General features: G+C 49.4%; 1 protein-coding gene across 1 annotated transcript; it reads right to left on the reverse strand.

The window, feature by feature from the left end:
- Positions 1 to 282: 282 nt before the first annotated feature.
- On the reverse strand, positions 283 to 12911 carry SLC25A28 (solute carrier family 25 member 28). Its single transcript, XM_040438194.1, has 4 exons — positions 12615 to 12911; positions 8208 to 8436; positions 3516 to 3572; positions 283 to 2075 (listed from the first exon to the last, which is right to left on the reverse strand). Exons 1-4 carry the CDS (start codon positions 12909 to 12911, stop codon positions 1555 to 1557), a joined length of 1104 nt encoding a protein of 367 aa, XP_040294128.1. The 3' UTR covers positions 283 to 1554.
- Positions 12912 to 18441: the final 5530 nt, after the last annotated feature.

Here is an 18441-nt window from a genome sequence, read left to right on the forward strand (position 1 = left end):
TGTTTTTTTTCAGCCGCCATAGGATAACATGGGGAAGTCTTTGCCGTGTATTTTCATGTGTGAAGACACCCTTATGTGTATGGCATGCTCCATTGATTTCTATGTAAGTTTCAAAAACAGCCAAGCACCTGTGCATGTTGGGAGTTATAGTTTCACCACAGCTGCACTGCCGGAGGTTGCCGATCCCTGCTGTAAAGGAATATGAAATGGAGCAACTATTTACCTAGTAAGTATTTCTCAAGACATTTTGGGGTAAAAAAAAAAATTTGAACACTACCCAAATTGTTATTCAGGTCTCAGTTTTTAATGTGCATTTGGACCAAGAGTATCAGAGTACAGTTTTAGATTAAATCATAAGAGCAGCAGACCCAGAATCCAAGAGTACACATCCGTACGCAGCCCCTAATGCGGTTACATACCAGAAGAGAAAAAGTGAGGCGGTAATTGATTTGTGGAACAGACACCGGAATAAAAGACATTTTTATCCACCAGCTACAAAAAAAAAAAAAGTAACCCAGCTTCAAAATAAAGCACTGGAGGAGATTGTACCCAAGATGACGTGGACACGTCTACAGCAGATGTCATCTCACATTCAAATGACGGGTGTGGTGGGGAGTCAAATGTCTGCGCCGCGACTAAGGAGTCATCAGAAGACAGATAAGTGCATTTGCTGTAAGCAAAACAAGGCGTCTCTTCCGGGGAGCAGATGCGCGCTAATGGTTGTCGCCCGCCCTTCCTGCAATTCTACACTGCGTGCCCTATGACAAGCCTGCTGGAACAAGGCCCGGTGCATGCGGTACTGTGAGACACCCTACTGTCGTGTTGCGCGGTACAGCAGCACGTGGGGGGCGTCCGTCGTGTTAATTCTGGAATTTAAAATGACATCTTACAAAAATAGTTCAAGGAGGTGAATTGGCCAAAAAATAACAGACAGACAATCTCCCAACTCTTAGATTAAAAGGAAAAAAAAATAAGTCTCTAGCCACCGAAGTGGTTTAAGTGCTTCAACGTGTGCGTGGTGACAACGGCCTCGCTGACTCGGTTCCGTCTTGGGCCGAGACTTTGGTAAGGACACTGCAATTGGAAACTATGGTAAACTTTGCAGAGTGCATTTCGATAAGGAATCCGGAAAATGAAGCTTTCCATGTGCCCCATGTTGGGTTACTGCTGTAACAGACACGATTAAAGGTATATGCACACGGTCCAGCTCAGAGATGATGGTGCAAGCTCCAGTCAAAGTCCAATAAAAGGGTTATTTGTAGGATGGTGGCACGGCCCGAAATGCGTTTCGCTCCGGATCTAAACGTTACGGGATTAAATGGCGCATGGTGGTATGGTAGTGCTTGGCGGTGACATTCAGGGGGGGGGGAGATTAATCGCTGGAACCCATTAAAGAACACCACATTCGACTGGTTCTTTCTGCGTGTTGTACTGGGTGGAGGTCCGAGGCCTCTGCTCATGCTAAGAACAGGTACGATAAAACATTAAAAGGCTGAGAACCGCTCAGAAACCGTGCCTGGAGCTTCTCCGAATCGTGTGCTTTGGTAGTGCGCTTCAGTGGCTCGCCCTCCGTTCCTCTTGGCGCTTGGTGATGATGTACTTAAAGAACTCATACACGGACCACGCGATGGCCGTGGAGGGCATCTGATAGATGACCCTGGCCTGAACACCCCGGAAGTAGGCAGTCACGCCGCCTATTTGGTAAACCGTCCTGAAGGCATTAGCCATGCCTGTGATGTGTCCGCCTATGTTCTGGGAATTCAAGGCCAGGGATTCCTGCGTGTTCAGTAAGGTCTTACAAACGTCCAGTGGTGTGGTGGCGGCGGCGGCCACCGCTCCCGCGCAGGCCCCCGAGACCATGTGGGAGGTCAGGTTGTATTGTCTTTGAGGATTTAGCGTCTCTTGAAGGAACTCGTATGTCATGAAGTGTATGGCCTGGAACGGGATGTTCATAGTCAGTTGGGTTGTGTAGCTTCTGTAAAAGGCACCAGCGCCCTCGTTCCGCCACACCGCCCTCATGCAGTCAGTGACTCGCCGGTACGGTGAATTGTACATCTGCATCCTCTGCTTGATCACTTGTGAGAATGGAACAGTAAATCCAAGGGCATAATGAAGGCCACGTCCAGATGGGTCCCCAAGTGGAAAAGAGGAAGAAGAGAGGAAAAAATAAAAATAAAATGTTAATGGAATTTTTCAAAGAAAAAAAATTAAAAAATTTTAAAATTAAAGAAATGAAAGCAAACATATCAGCTGTGGTGAAAATACAAGTTCCAGCATGGGACTGTGTGCAAAAGTAGAGCGATATGACGACGAAGTGGGAGGGCTGAGACTTGTAGGGCTCATTCAGACAACCGCCGTTCCACAATTTTTCCGTGTGGACCCATTCATTTCAACGGGGCTACAAAAGATGCATCCGCATCCGTAGTTCTGTTCCGTGGATCCGCAAAAAAGATAGAGCATGTCCTATTCTTGTCCGCAGTCGCAGACAAGAATAGGCATGTCTATCATAGAGCTGGTCGTTCCGCAAAATGCGGAATGCACATGGCCGGTATCCGGTAGCACTTTGCGGACCGCGCACGGTCGTCTGCATGTAGCCTTACTTTAAGGAAAATAGTCCAAGAGCAGCACAGAGTACTTCAGGAGATACAATGGTCAGGATCTGGGAAGACATGATATGCGAGGGCTTCTCTCTCCTCATTCTCAGCAGTCAGACCCCCCCCCCCCCCCCCCACTGATCAAAACTTTTGAAATGTCTGGCATATCAAAAGTTTTCTGAAAACTCAGAAATGTCAGGAGTATTCCCTCTGCAGCCTTCAGTTTCGCCGCATCTGCACATTCGCTTCTTCTGAGTGAATCGGTCGGGAGATGCTCTGATCTTTACTTCTCTAACAACTCAAACACTCATGTATGATAAATTATGATCAAACTGGTAAGAAAATGAGTGTTTATGAGCTGTCAGGGAACAAGAAATAAGGGCTACAGATCCAGGCATCAGAAAAGGTGCAGGCTGCAGATGAAGGGAAACTGAAAGCTGCCCCATTTCTTTGGTTGACCGGAGGCTCTGTTCCCAAGTTTTGACACTTTCTTAATAAGCAAAGTAGTCCTTTGGTGCAATGAGGACATCACCGTTGCTCTTGTTGCACCCAATCTCTGCTCCTTTCTGTGGCCAGCCCCTTCCTTTCTGCTTTGATTGACAGGGCCAGGCGGCGGCAAAGCAATAGTGACACCCTCATTGCACCGAAGGCCTAACCTCCATGTTAAGAAAAAAGCATCACAACGTGGGAACGGAGACTTTTTTTTCCGCAGGTTGTAAATTTCTTAAGATCTCCTTCCCACTGCAAGTGCCCACACAAGTCTGCAAGATTTAACCCCCAGGAGGTGGGTACATTGTGGAATATAAGCGACGCTCCTGCAGTGGCATAGAACAGCATGGGGGTTCAATACCGGACAATGAGTGCAGCCCCCTGAAATAACATCTCTTTACATAACTTAAGCCCAGCGTCAGGGCTCCTCACCTTCTGCCGGATTCATAGCTGCGTCATGTAACAGTGTCGCTACACATCCGGCGGTCCCTGAAAGACAAAAACTGCATCAAGTGAGGGAGTGCAGTGTCACAGCAAAGGGTTAACTCATCTAGGAATTACTGGCGTGAAACTGCAGTAATTGTTATCTGCGCAATACGAAATCTGAACCAACCCCTGCAGATCTATGACAGCGCAGCAGCCCAGGCGGCGAGTATGGCCTCCCCTTCCGGCTGATAGACATCTATGCATGGCCGCCATGGGCATGTCCTGTGTAATATGGGGGGGGGAGGGGGTCTGCCATTAATTGTATGGTGAATGCAAAGTAAAAATACAGCTGGAGGGTTAAGGCTACTTTCACACTAGCGTTTTTTTAGTGGATCCGGCAGGGCTCAGCAAAAACGCTTCCGTTACTGATAATACAACCGCCTGCATCCATTATGAACGGATCCGGCTGTATTAGCTTTAACATGCATGCTCAACCTGAAGCCCTCTAGCTGTTGTAAAACTACAACTCCCACAATGCCCTGCTGTAGGCTGTTCGGGCATGCTGGGAGTTGTAGTTTTGCAACAGCTAGAGGGCCGCAGATTGAGCATGCCTGATCTTGAACATTGCCAAGACGGATCAGTCATGAACTCCATTGAAAGTCAACGGAGGACGGATCCGCTTTCTATTGTGGTAGAGAAAGCGGATCCGTCCCCATTGACTTGCATTGGGGGTCATGCCGGATCCGTTTTGCTCCGCATCCCAGGACGGAAAGCAAACTACAACATGCTGCGGTTTGCTCTCCGGTATGGGAACGCAACAGAATGCATTTTGAAGCATTGCATTCTGTTCAGTCCCCATTGACAATAAATAGGGACAAAACTGAAGCGCTTTTTTCCCCCGGTATGAGCCCCTCAACGGATCTCAATGCCGGAAAACTAAAACGCTAGTATGAAAGTAGCCTAACCCCAGTTCTCTCATTTCCAACCCCCCCACATGGGCTCTTTACTGTCTCATGAAGGGGTTAATAGCCTTTTCAGCTCTTATTAATGCAAGGTTTGTAATAGTGTATTACGGGATCTGCTTGCACATTTCATTTGTCCGATTTATTTTTTTTGGGGGGGGGGGGGGGGGGGGGGGGGGCGAAGCTGCTATCCAGTCAGCGCACAGATTCACCTTTGACCATCACTCAATACTTTACCTCCAGATACAATCTACAGTCAACTTTGTTTTTTACTTATTTCGGACTGATTGCGAGTTGCGTCATGTCCTCTTCTCCGCTCACATCCAAAGCTCTGCTGCAGTCGGGTACCGGTATAGCAACTGTAAGATCTATGCACAGCGGTCTGCAGCGCTGCACGCTGGAGATTTTCACTACATCTCCCAGAATGCATCACAGCAGAAGGCACTCCGTGCACACACCAATCTGCTGCTAGTAAATGAGCGGTGTAAGGCCCCCGCGCACAGATTCCCCCACCGGGACCATAGGACAGAGCTGCAGGCACTCCTATAGCAGTCATCATAATATGGGATATAATAGGCCAATAAAATATGCCATATATGAATTCAGATGGCACAAGTACCCCCAACATTATTCTAGGGGTGCCACCTATATGTCTGTATAACAGGCTGCAAGGAGCAGTCGCTTTCTTACTACAGCGACGCCTGGACCGTCTCCTGAAGACCGGCGCTGTTAAACGGGATTTTCCACCATACAGTAAACATATCCAGAATAAGGAGATAAGTATGAATACTGCCGCTCCAAACTCTAAAGGTCAGCCGATCTCCATTTTGGTGACACTTTGGGGGGGGGGGGATCTTAGGAAGTCAATAATTATCAAATATCCTGTTGATTGGTGGAAAACCCTTTAGGCCCCTTTCACACGAGCAAGTTTTCCGCGCGGATACGTTGCGGGAGGTGAACGCATTGCATCCGCACGGAATCCTGACCCATTCATTTCTATGGGGCTGTTCACATGAGCGGTGATTTTCACGCATCACTTGTGCGTTGCGTGAAAATCGCAGCATGCTCCTCTTTGTGCGTTTTTCACGTAACGCAAGCCCCATAGAAATGAATGGGGTTGCGTGAAAATCGCAAGCATCCGCAAGCAAGTGCGGATGCGGTGCGATTTTCACGCACGGTTGCTAGGAGACGACCGGGATGAAGACCCGATCATTATTATTTTCCCTTATAAACATGGTTATAAGGGAAAATAATAGCATTCTGAATACAGAATGCATAGTAAAACAGCGCTGGAGGGGTTAAAAAATAAATAAAAAATCATTTAACTCACCTTAATCCACTTGATCGCGTAGCCCGGTATCACTTCTGTCCCCTTTACTGTCTAGGACCTGTGGTGAGCATTAATTATAGGTCAAGAACCTTTGATGACGTCACTCTGGTCATCACATGGTACGTCACATGATCTTTTACCATGGTAAAATCATGTGACGTACCATGTGACGACAGGAGTGACGTCACCACAGGTCCTGTTGCTGCACAGAGATCAGATGAAGCCAGAAGGAGATGCCGGGCCGCGAACAAGTGGACTAAGGTGAGTTAAAAAATATATATTTTTTTTTTAACCCCTCCAGCGCTGTTTTACTATGCATTCTGTATTCAGAATGCTATTATTTTCCCTTATAACCATGTTATAAGGGAAAATAATACTATTTACAGATCACCGATCCCACGCCCGAACTTCTGTGAAGAAGTTCGGGTACCAACTGGCCCTGTCAAACAACGCACCCGCAGATTTTCCCGCAACGCCCGTGTGAAAGAGGCCTTAAAGGGGTTATCTGGGTAAAGATATTGATGACCTATCCTCAGGATAGGTCATCAATATGAGATCTGCAGGGGCCCCAACACCCACACCAATCAGCCGTTAGGCCAAGCGTTCTGTGAGCTCCGTGGCCTCTTCCTAGGCCATGTGATGTCACCATACATCGGTGACGTGGCCTAGTTGAAGCTCAGCTCCATTAGAGTCAATGAGGCTGAGCTGCAATACTAAGCACCGCCACTATGCAATGTACGGCGCTGTGCTCGGTAAACTGCAGGGAGACCACATCACTCTCCGGTGAACTGGGACTCGGACCCCCACTGATGTGATAACGATGACCTATCCTGAGTATAGGTCTTCATTATGGTTTCCAGGATAACCCCTTTAGACAACTTATCCCCTTGGCCACCTATATACAACCTGATCGAAGGGGGTCTGAATACTGGGAGCCCCTCCCATGATAAGTGTCCTGTGGTAAAGCTGAAGATAGCCCAGTACAGTGCTTGGCAGTGCCATAGACTTTGAATAGCGCAGCAGCCAAGCAGCCGCACTGGCGCTCCATTCAACAGTGACCCCCTGACCAATCATATAGTTAGCGCCAATTCATGACAATTCCTTTAAAAGGCAACTGTTCAAATGGCTCCTGAGCAGCGGAGCTCCTGTATGACATCCATATACCCTAATAGATTAAAAGGGGTCCCCCGAGATTTCCATACTGATGGCCAATCCTCAGGATATGAGCTCGGCAGTGGTCCAACTCCTGACACCCCCGCCAATCGGCTGTTTGAAGAGGCCGCGGCACTCACCGGAGCTGCGCTCTGCCTGCAGCTTACTGGATAGTGGCTGCGCCTAGGCCATGCAACTGATGTACGGCGACGTCATGAGGCCTAAGCGCCAACGGGGAGCACCGCATCCTCTTCCTACAGCCGATTGGTGGGAGCCCCAGGACTCGGACCCCCTGATTTGGATGACAGTCCATCAACATCAAGGTCCCGGATCACCCCTTTAAGACATGTCGTCACTCACAATCCGTATAGGTCAGGGATGTTCAACCTGTGGCCCTTCAGCTGTTGCAAAACTACAACTCCCACTATGCCCTTCTGTAGGCTAGCCGAGCACGCTGGGAGTTGTAAAGCTGGAGGGCCGCAGGTTGGGCGTCCCTGGTATAGGTAAAGCAAAGTTAAATGACATGATGGTTTCAAAAGTGAATCTTCTGCTCTGCTTCCCCCGATTCCCGAATTCAATGGTTTCTCTTTCCCTTTTTCACTCCCTGAATAACTTAATTTTAACTTTTTCATTCCTGAAACCTGGGACACTTATGTGACACAGAAAAGAGAGGCAATCCAGCAAGGAGTAAGAGGCTGCCGCTCTGACGTCTCCCAGAGATCCGCTGCTGGCATGGACACGAGCTCAGGGTGACAGAGACGCCCGGCTGGCGCACACACGTGGCAAAAGTCTCAGCACCGCCCTGCAGAACAGTCAAAGCAGCTATGCGGAGCGGTGTGTGCGCCGGCGCCCTCCGACAGGTCGCTTCATTAATGGCGCCAGATCCTGTGCAGCAGCGACGTCACGTTACTGCGAGCTTCGAGGGAATACTGCCAGTCACAGCCCTCCTAGCGCGCGCCGCAGGCTCCTAGAACATGACAGTCTTGTGATTACACCACCCACTGTCCGCTAGACGCCGTGCAGGGAACCGGTGAACTTTGGACAAAGCTCAGGATGAACAATTAACAGGAGTTCCACCTCTACGGCATAAAGGGGCAATGTCTACAGCTAAGGGGGTCAGATAGGCTATTACGTCAACGCAAAACACATGGACATCGTCTTATAGCTTTGGGATCTGAATTCAATCCTGGGTAAAGTCTCCAGCGGCAGGGACACAGATTTTAGCGCACTACGCAGGACAGGAACCATCAATACCATTGGCTATATGGCTATTGCCTCCAGGGCGGATAACATCGCTCAGTGTCTTTTTCAGTTTTTCGTAGCAGGCAAAATAGAGGGCGTGGGCGGGGCCAGCGCCGGTGGCGGTCACATTCATTCCTCGCATCGGCCGCCAGAATCCTTCGGTGCGGATGATTTTGGACAAGGCCTCCATGACGTTGCGGTAGCGGGCGGCGGGATCCGGCTGCAGACTCTGCATGCGGGTCTAGAAGAGAGGAGAAGAAGATTACCGTCTGCATCGCGAATACCAATATCGCCATCGAGGGGATGCAGCGCTAGTTTAGCATGGCATCCGCTTCACTGTTTGTGCCCTGCGCCCAGCCAGGATGGTGGAGGGGCCCCAGTGGTCAGACCAGAAAGCGATGGCAACTCCAAGAACCTATTTAAAGACCCTACATAGATGTAGCAGAGCCAAGTCATGTGCGCCAACGTAACACACTTTACATAGGACTGCAGATAAACAGATGGCAATATCCTAAAGGAGCTGTCACAGATTTGGATTCACATCAGTACATGAATGAATCAGATTAAAAGACAAATTGGGCTCTGCTACATATCTATGGATCCTTAGAGGAATTCCAGTCGTTAAAAGTTAAAATCTCCCATCCACAGGATTACTATTAGATCGGTGGAGGGCCCAACGCTGGGCCCCCCACCGATCTTGAGACCTGGTACCCTATACCCCTTGGGGGCCCTGAAATGAACAGAGCGGCAGGTTGAGCATGCGCAGTGCTGCTCCATACATCTCTATACGAATTCAAGAGAAAGTCGAGTACAGAGCTCCGCCATTTGCAGAACTCCCATAGAAATGAAGGGAGCAGCAGCTCACATGCCCGACCAACTGCTCCATTCATTTGGGGGTGCTCCTACGGGTACAGGGTAACCGTTCTCGTGATTGGTGGGGGTCCCATTGTTAGGACCCCCACTGATCTAATAGTTATCCCTTATCCATCCTAAATTGTCTATTGTCTGTGTCTAAAAGTGTTTGAGGGTTCCTGCAGTTCTGACTTAGCCCTCCCTAGTGTGGTTGACCTAACACGAATTATACTCGCCCAGTCCCCACTGCTCCGGTCCTGCGCCGTGGCTGCGCTCAGCAATCTTCCGTTCCCAGGCTTGTCACATCCCCCACTGCAGCCAATGACTGGTCTCAGTGATGAGGGGCCCCCAAGCGGCATGTGACTGTCTGCAGCCAGACCGGAAGACCACTGATCTCAGCCAAGACACAGGACTGAAGTAGTGGGGTCCAGAAGAGTACGAGTCTTTCATTAAAGGGGTTGTCCGGTTTTCAGAGCTGAACCCGGACATACCCATATTTTCACCCAGGCCGCTCCCCTGAGGCTTAAACCATAGGAATGCTGGAAAACCCCTTTAATTAAAGTTTCATATTTTCAGTCTATTAGCTGCCAGAAAAACACAAGCAGAACTCGGGGTTATTACAGTTTCAGAAAATAAATCTAATTCTTTGCATAACGAAGCAATACAATTTTCCCGTATACTTTCTGCATCTGCTTTCAAGATCTCTGCTTGCAGTCATTCAATAGAAGTCTTCACGGTTTCTTTCCAGCGAGTACAGACGTGTCCTGGTCGTGATCAGGACATTTATAAAAGAACCATAAAGGTTTCTCTGAAAGTGACTGCAAGCAGAGATCTTGCAGTACACTGAAAATTTGCAAATCTTTCCATTATACAAAGAAAAACCCTTCATTTGCTGAAACTGGAACCCCCCCCCCCCCCCCCCCCCCTTAAGAAATGACTTCCGGACCCTCATTATTAGACGCGAACGGTATATTTAGCCTACGCCACTAGTCCAGGGCAGACATTTTATAGAATCGCCCCCAAATAGGCATTTGTTAACCTGACACCATAAAGGCCTGATGTTCAGCCTAACCTTCTACTATGTAACGGCCGGAGAGGCTGCCGCATCGCCTTCGGGCTTAGTTTAGGAGGTGCCCCGGAGTTTATGGGCAGTGATGTAAAGAAGCCGTGGCATCCATAGCCTTTACAAGATGGCGGCTGTCTTCTACTGCGCAGACGCTGAACGCCTGCACAATAGAAGACACAGTTGTCTTCCTGGGAAAGCTACGGACATCACGGCTCGTTTACATCACCTCCGAAACTGGTTTTTACACCATTACACAAGCGCATGACATTTCCAAAGTGTATTGAGAAAGTGGACAACCCCTTTAAATACTTCTGAAGGCCTATGCTGGCAGGATGCATCCTATGGCCTCACGCACAAGGCACAGTCGGTGGGGGACAGACCACGGTACCCCATAGGAGAGGCCGGCCATGACTAATCAATCACCTCCAGCAATATGGTCAGAAGATGGTGAACCCCTTTAAGAGCACAGATTTACCTAATGGCATCTACGATGATCTACGGTTGTTGTCACCCAGCTTTTCCAGACAAGGGCTGATATTTACCCGTGGTTTTATGCCCTGTGACTTCACGCAGTTGGCGCCAGCTGCTCGCTGTGATCGCCCTCATTGTCTGCGCTGCGGCCCGGCCAGGATCGCCCCCACATCTGTACAGATTAGTGCGAGGATCCGGTTACCTGCTGCTTTTAATTTGCACGCGGGCGCCAAACCGGTTCCTCATGAAAAGCAGCAGGTAATTACTTAACTCTTTAATGATGGCATAAACCGCAGTCTCTGACTGGCAGCTGCTGGCGACTACACACCCACATGGGCACCTATGCCAGCAGAAACCAGACAGGGACGATGGAGGTGCTCATTGGCATTCAGGGTGGCAGTCGTCGTCCTCAGACTAGTCATTAACAATCCCCTCCAGGCGTTTCTCACTTAAAGCTGGGGCACTGCCAACATCAGAGCACGCAATGGGTTTGCCACCCGGCTTTCCCACCGAGTCCGACATCACTGCGCGACGACAGTTCTGCTGTGCGGGGTCTTAGGAAAGCTGAATCTCTATGGGCAGCAATGCCACTTGTCACCCAGCTTTCCCTTTTAAGGGAACATCTAGTTTTTATTGATACCGTGTTGGTGTGTGCGCGACTGTTTGCTGACTTTTTATTCAATTTTCTTTCAAACTTTTTTTTTTTTTTTACACTTCTTTAATAATTCCCCTAGTGAACTTGAACAAGAAATCATTAGATCCCCAATTCGTTAGCATCGGGGTTTCAGGCAGGGTCTTCTTGGGAACATACGTCGCTGCTGCGTCCTCGGATCATTCAGAAGGAGCGGGCGCCGTCGGGGTACCCCGATCCCCACCAGGTTTTTGAGCTCCCAGATGTTGCGGTCACATTTGACCATGGCATCTGAGGAGTTAAAAGCGTGTGACTGACGTTATTGTCATTGGCGTACATTAGCCCTCGGGGTCTGCTGTTTAAAACAGCAAGCACTTAGCGGCTATAGCGCCTGCGGGTGGGCGCCATCTTTAAATATCCAACTCACAGTGTATATTTAAAGATATTATATCCTGTGGATCGGTCATCGGTGTCTGATCGGTCGGGGCCCCTGCCGATCAGCTGTTTGAGAAGGCAGCGGCGCTCCTGCGGGCGCTGTGCCCTTCTCTGCGCTGTTCCTAGGCCATGTGATATCGCCGTTCATCGGTCACATGGCCTAGGCGCAAGCTCAGCCCCTGCCTGCAGCGTTTTGCTGTCCGCCTGATGATGCGGAGGCAAACGGATCCGTCCTGACACACAATGTAAGGCAACAGGGACGGATCCGTTTTCTCTGGCACAATAGAAAACTGATCCCTCCTCCAATGACTTTCAATGGTGTTCATGACGCATCCGTCATGGCTATGGAAGACATAATACCACCGGATCCGTTCATGACGGGCGAATGCGGTTGTATTATTGTAACGGAAGCGTTTTTGGAGATCCATGACGGATCCGTAAAAACCGCTAGTGTGAAAGTAGTCTAATATTTCCAGCTCTAGGGTGGGCCCTAGGCAGCCCAGTCCGACACTGTGTGCACATCAGATGACGTGATCATGTACGGACGCGTCATCTGAGGAGTACGATGATGGGGGAGGGGGGGATGCGCAATCGCTGCTCCCCGAAATGCGTTCCGTGACGAAGCACATTTTTTTTGTAAAATTGAATCTTAAAATACATGGCTCATCTCTACTGAAAGCTTACAGACCAGAGCATCTCACAGCTGAGGGTTCGCTACACTTCACCTGCACGTTCCCATTCACTGAAAGCAATTAGAGATCTTGAGAAAGGTGAGGCACAGCAGCACAGAGGATGTTGAGGACGTTTCAGAACTTTCCCCTCTGCAATCAGTGAGCCCAGGAGACGACTACCCCCGGGAGGAGCGGATGTTGGGGGTGATGGGCCCCGCTGAGCGGCAGGCAGTGATGGCCGCCTCCCTGCGGACACGTGGTCCCATCCCCCTCGCCCACCATGTGGCTCTCACCTTGACACAGTCCACGGGGTACATGAGGCAGTGCTCCATGATCCCGGCCACGGCCCCGGCCAGCATGTGCGTGGTGACGGTGGAGCCTTCCGGCAGCGCCTCGTACTCCAGATCGCTCTCCTCCGAGCTCAGCTCCCGGCTCCGGCCCATGCTCGCCGACTCAGCAGCAATCAGCTCGGTGTCAGCCCCGGGCCCTCCAGCGGCCGGCCATCCACGCTTCACCCAAGCTCCCAGCACCCGGGCGGGATCCCCGGCGGACGCGCCCCTTCCTTCTTTCAGCACGGCCTCCAGCTCCATCTTACAGTCTATAGGCTGCTCCCGGCCTCCGGTCTGGGCCCCTGAGCGCCGCTGCTGACCCGACACCGCCGTGGTGGCGCCACCGAAACGCCCGCAAACTCGGGGGTCCCCCCAGCACACACCCACTCCACGACAATTGGGCGGCCGCCGCCAGGAGGGAAGGCCGTGTTGCATAATCTCTGCACTGATTGGCCAACCCGAGTGCTAATCATCGCTTGTCAAGCGTTCATTGGGTGGGCGCTTCGCCCTTTAGCGCCCTCTTTGTTTACTGCCCGTTGATTGGCTAAAGGACAAAAAGCGGCGGGCTCGACGGTGATTGGATAAGACGGCTGTCAGTAGAAAACCATCCCTCTCTTTTTTTTCTTGCCTAAGCCCCCTGTAGCTGTCAGCGCGGCTCCTGCGGTCACGTGGCCGGCAGTGAGTAACGGGAAGGGGGCGGGGCTAGATGGACGCTCCCTGTCGGGACTATAATGGGGCGCTTCACTTGAGTACTAGACCAAGGTCAGGGAACCAAGGTCACCTCCTATTATCAGTCAGGTTACGTCAATGATCTCTTCTGGGCTCATCCAAGGCTGGTTTGCTGGAAATCAGACTTTGCCTCCAATTAAAGGAAACATACCCTCCAGTACGTTGACGCTTCATCCAAATGCCCCCTTTTTGACCCAAATCCCTCCTGGCTCTTGAAATTTAATTTTTTTTGGAAATGATCTGTGGCTTTACTTGAATAAATTGACTATTTTGCCGCTGAAAGTGTCTGTTCGGGCTCCTTCGCGACTTTTTGCGCCCATCCGGGAATATTTTATTGCGTCGCATAATTTGCGCTTCGATATTTTTAATGGCACAAAAACCATTGACTGGCAATCTGCGGCAAAGAATAGAACGTGTCCATAGTTGCCAACTGTCCCGAATATGCAGGGACTCTCCTGGGCTTTTCAGAGACAGTCTCGGCAAATTTGGGCTGTACCGAAGCGGAAATGGTCGGGGATAATGATAACCCGTAAATGGGCGTTTCCAGGGACGGAGTTTTCAATGTCCTAATTTTATCTTTTGCGGCACGGACCCAGAAGCCATTGAAGTCAATGGGACCACACAAAACGGACACGGTTGGGTGAATGGACCTTAAGTGACATTCTTATTCAGCTGCCTCTTCTTATCGTGAAGTGTTGTCAGCTGGCGCCATTGTGACGGCCAATCACTGACCACATGGGTAATGCCGATAGCGGGGGATTTTAGGGGTCAGCACTAGAGATGAGAGAATTTCTTGAAATTTGTTTTGAACCAGTCAGAAAATTCAGAACCGAATTGATTCTACCAGTCAAAAGTGCTCCAATTGGCCTGAAAAGTGGTATATAACACTCTGAGGACTCTGGATTTGTTTTCTTTCTCTTGTTTTTTTTAAAATTTTGTTCTCCTTTCATCCCCCGTTAAATGGGTTTTCAGAGAATTAAGAAAATAAAATTACTGAAAACACTTAAATATTACTTTATTATAGATCTATTCCCAAATACCTTTCATTTTTTTTATAATGGCTCATTTTGTCTGGGGAGCAATCATTAGGAGAAATAAAATGGCCGCCGTCAGTGGCGTAGCTAGAAATGACTGGGCCCCACCGCAAATTTTTGAATGGGGCCCCCCTCCCCCAGTAATTTTTTCGCAACCCCTTCCTTTCATGCCGCCCCCATTCCTGTGGATAGTAAAGATCGCTCTCTCAGACCAAGCCCGGCAGCTGTTCCATCCGTTTTCTACACTGTCTATACTGTCACTGTATATAATTTCAATGTGTAATACTGTTGAGGGGGCCCTGACAAAATCTCTTAGTCCTCCTCCTCCTTGATGGGCCCCTTCTGGGTCAGGGCCCCAAAGCAGCCGCTTTCCCTGCTTCCCCTATAGCTACGCCCCTGGCCGCCGTCTTATTAGTACACACAAAACCTGTCCTGATCACACAGCAAGTTACTTCACAACACTGAGGTAAAGAGCTTCCTCGTCCTCCTCTCTGCTCGTCAGGGATTATGATCCCGAATACTGATGGTAAGATCTTCAGCTGAATCTCTGTAGGAATGGAGTTCATGAGGAGACATGAAGCACAGAGAGGAGGTGGCGATGTGGCTGATGGGCAGCAGCACTTGTATGTAGTCTCCATTACCACAGCCTGTCTGTCCGTCCTCTCTGTAATTCATGTCTTTACCTCCTAGGACGGTGGCCATTTTATTTCTCCTAATCATTGCTCCCTAGATAAAACAAGCCATTATAACTAATGAAAGTGTATAAGTACACACAGAACCAGTCCTAATCACACAGGAGGACAAGTTACTTCACAACACTGAGGTTCAGAGCTGCCTCGTCCTCCTCTCTGCTCGTCAGGGATTATGATTCCGAATACTGATGATAAGATCTTCAGCTGAATCTCTGTAGGAATGGAGTTCATGAGGAGACATGAAGTACAGAGAGGAGGTGGGGATATGGCTGATGAGCAGCAGCTCTTGTATGTAGTCTCCATTACCACAGTCTGTCCTGTCCATCCTCTCTGTACTTCGTCTCCTCATGAACTCCATTCCTACAGAGATTTAGTTGAAGATCTTATTAGCTGTATTCAGGATCATAATCCCTGACGAGCAGAGAGGGGGACGAGGCAGCTCTTTACCTCAGTGTTGTGAAGTAACTTGTCCTCCTGTGTGATAAGGACTGGTTCTGTGTGTACTTATACACTTTCATTAGTTATAATGGCTTGTTTTATCTAGGGAGCAATGATTAGGAGAAATAAAATGGCAGCTGTCCTATGAGGTAAAGACATGAATTACAGAGAGGACGGACAGACAGGCTGTGGTAATGGAGACTACATACAAGTGCTGCTGCCCATCAGCCACATCCCCACCTCCTCTCTGTGCTTCATGTCTCCTCATGAACTCCATTCCTACAGAGATTCAGCTGAAGATCTTATCAGCTGTATTCAGGATCATAATCCCTGACAAGTAGAAGAGGAGGATGAGGAAGTTCTGTAGCGCAGTGTTGTGAAGTAACTTGTTCTCTGTGTGATTAGGACAGGATTTGTGTGTACTAATAATGCGGCGGCCATTTTATTTCTCCTGATTGCTCCCCAGACCAAACGAGTCATTTATAACTAATGAAAGGTATATGGATAATAAAGTAATATTCAAGTATTTTCATTTTCTTAATTCCCGGAGAACCCCTTTATGAACGTTGTGACAGCAATAGCAAATAATGTCAGAGTGACACTGACATACATAGCTATGGGTAAACGCATCACGCTGTCACATCTTTTAATTTTAAAAGGAACCTGTCACCAGGATGTCCCCAGCTCTATGCACCAAATCCTGGTGACAGGTTTCCTTTAAAAGCCATAACAGATTCCAAAAATTGCCCCTTGGCCTCTTGCACACGAACGATACGGATTAGGTCCGGATGCATTCAGGAAAACTCGCATCATTTCGCAAGCAATTTCAGTCAGTTTTGTCTGAGATTGCGTTTAGTGGTTCAGTTTTTTTTTGCGCGGGTGATAAAAAACTGAATGCTTACAAACAACATCTCCTAGCAACCATCAGTGAAAAAGGCATCGCATCCGCACTTGCTTGTGGATGCGATGCGTTTTTCACGCAGCCCCATTCACTTCTATGGGGCCAGCGTTGTGTGAAAAACGCAGAATATAGAACATGCTGCGATTTTCACGCAAAGCACAAGTGATGCGTAAAAAAACAACGCTCATGTGCACAGACCCATTGAAATGAATGGGTCAGGATTCAGTGCGGGTGCTATGCGTTCGCATCACGCATTTCACCCGTTCGGAAAACTCGCTCGTGTGAAAGGGGCCTTAGGGTTTATTTACACGTCTGTGGTATGACCATGACAGCATGGACCATGTTTCATCTGTGACACTGTCCGTGATCCATCCATGTTCATTTTCAGTCATGTCATGTGCCATCCATGTTTCACGGACTCTGCTAGGCTGAACATGAGTTTCCATAGCATCTTCTCACAACGATCCATGAAAACCACAGACCAAACACAGATGACATCAATATCTGATCAGTGGGGGATCCGACTCCTGGCACTGCCAACGATCAACTGTTTGAAGAGGCCACAGCGAGCAATGTGGCCTCTTCACAGCTTACCAAGCACAGCTTGTGCCCATGAGGAGCTGAAGAGGAAGATGGGAGTGGTAGTGGCTCTGGTTGTCAGTCAATCACTGCAGCTAACTTCACAATGTTGCTCCCTAGGGCCGCGCGCAGTGAAAGGAGGGTGCACCCTTTCTTCCCTGATTCTGGGGCTCCTGCCTCATGGTAGTCGGGGTGCCCTTGTTGTTGGGTGTTTGGATGGGTGCAAGGCAGGGGGTGTAGAGTGTAATGGCTGGCATATGATGTAGGACTCCAGGCCAGTGGTAGAAGAACACATTTCTGGGGCTCCTGCCTCATGGTAGCCGGGGTGCCCTTGTTGGGTGTTTGGATGGGTGCAAGGCAGGGGGTGTAGAGTGTAATGGCTGGCATATGATGTAGGACTCCAGGCCAGTGGTAGAAGAACACATTTCTGGGGCTCCTGCCTCATGGTAGCCCGGGTGCCCTTGTTGTTGGGTGTTTGGATGGGTGCAAGGCAGAGGGGTGTAGAGTGTAATGGCTGGCATATGATGTAGGACTCCAGGCCAGTGGTAGAAGAACACATTTCTGGGGCTCCTGCCTCATGGTAGCCCGGGTGCCCTTGTTGTTGGGTGTTTGGATGGGTGCAAGGCAGAGGGGTGTAGAGTGCAATGGCTGGCATATGATGTAGGACTCCAGGCCAGTGGTAGAAGAACACATTTCTGGGGCTCCTGCCTCATGGTAGCCCGGGTGCCCTTGTTGTTGGGTGTTTGGATGGGTGCAAGGCAGGGGGTGTAGAGTGTAATGGCTGGCATATGATGTAGGACTCCAGGCCAGTGGTAGAAGAACACATTTCTGGGGCTCCTGCCTCATGGTAGCCCGGGTGCCCTTGTTGTTGGGTGTTTGGATGGGTGCAAGGCAGGGGGTGTAGAGTGTAATGGCTGGCATATGATGTAGGACTCCAGGCCAGTGGTAGAAGAACACATTTCTGGGGCTCCTGCCTCATGGTAGCCCGGGTGCCCTTGTTGTTGGGTGTTTGGATGGGTGCAAGGCAGGGGGTGTAGAGTGCAATGGCTGGCATATGATGTAGGACTCCAGGCCAGTGGTAGAAGAACACATTTCTCTCTTTACTGTAATGCAAAATGGTAGTTGTAGTACATGCAACGATAGCAAAAACAAAGTTCCCACAATATACAGTGTATGAATTTGAGCAAGGATAGAAATGATGGTACTCTTTCATCTCTATATTTCTCAAGTCTCATCTTGCAGAATCTATGGGTGGCAATCTTACTTTTGCAATCATGCCTGTAATGTGCAACTGAGTTGTATAAGTTAGAGATACAACCGGCCAAGTTGTGTCCAAGTGTGAACGGCGCCTTCACTGTATTCCCCTCACTGCAGTAAGGTCTGACTAGCGTCTGTAGCGGTATACCTTACTGACTCCA

This window comes from Bufo bufo, chromosome 6, assembly GCF_905171765.1.
Source record: "Bufo bufo chromosome 6, aBufBuf1.1, whole genome shotgun sequence".
NCBI classification, from domain to species: Eukaryota; Metazoa; Chordata; class Amphibia; order Anura; family Bufonidae; genus Bufo; species Bufo bufo.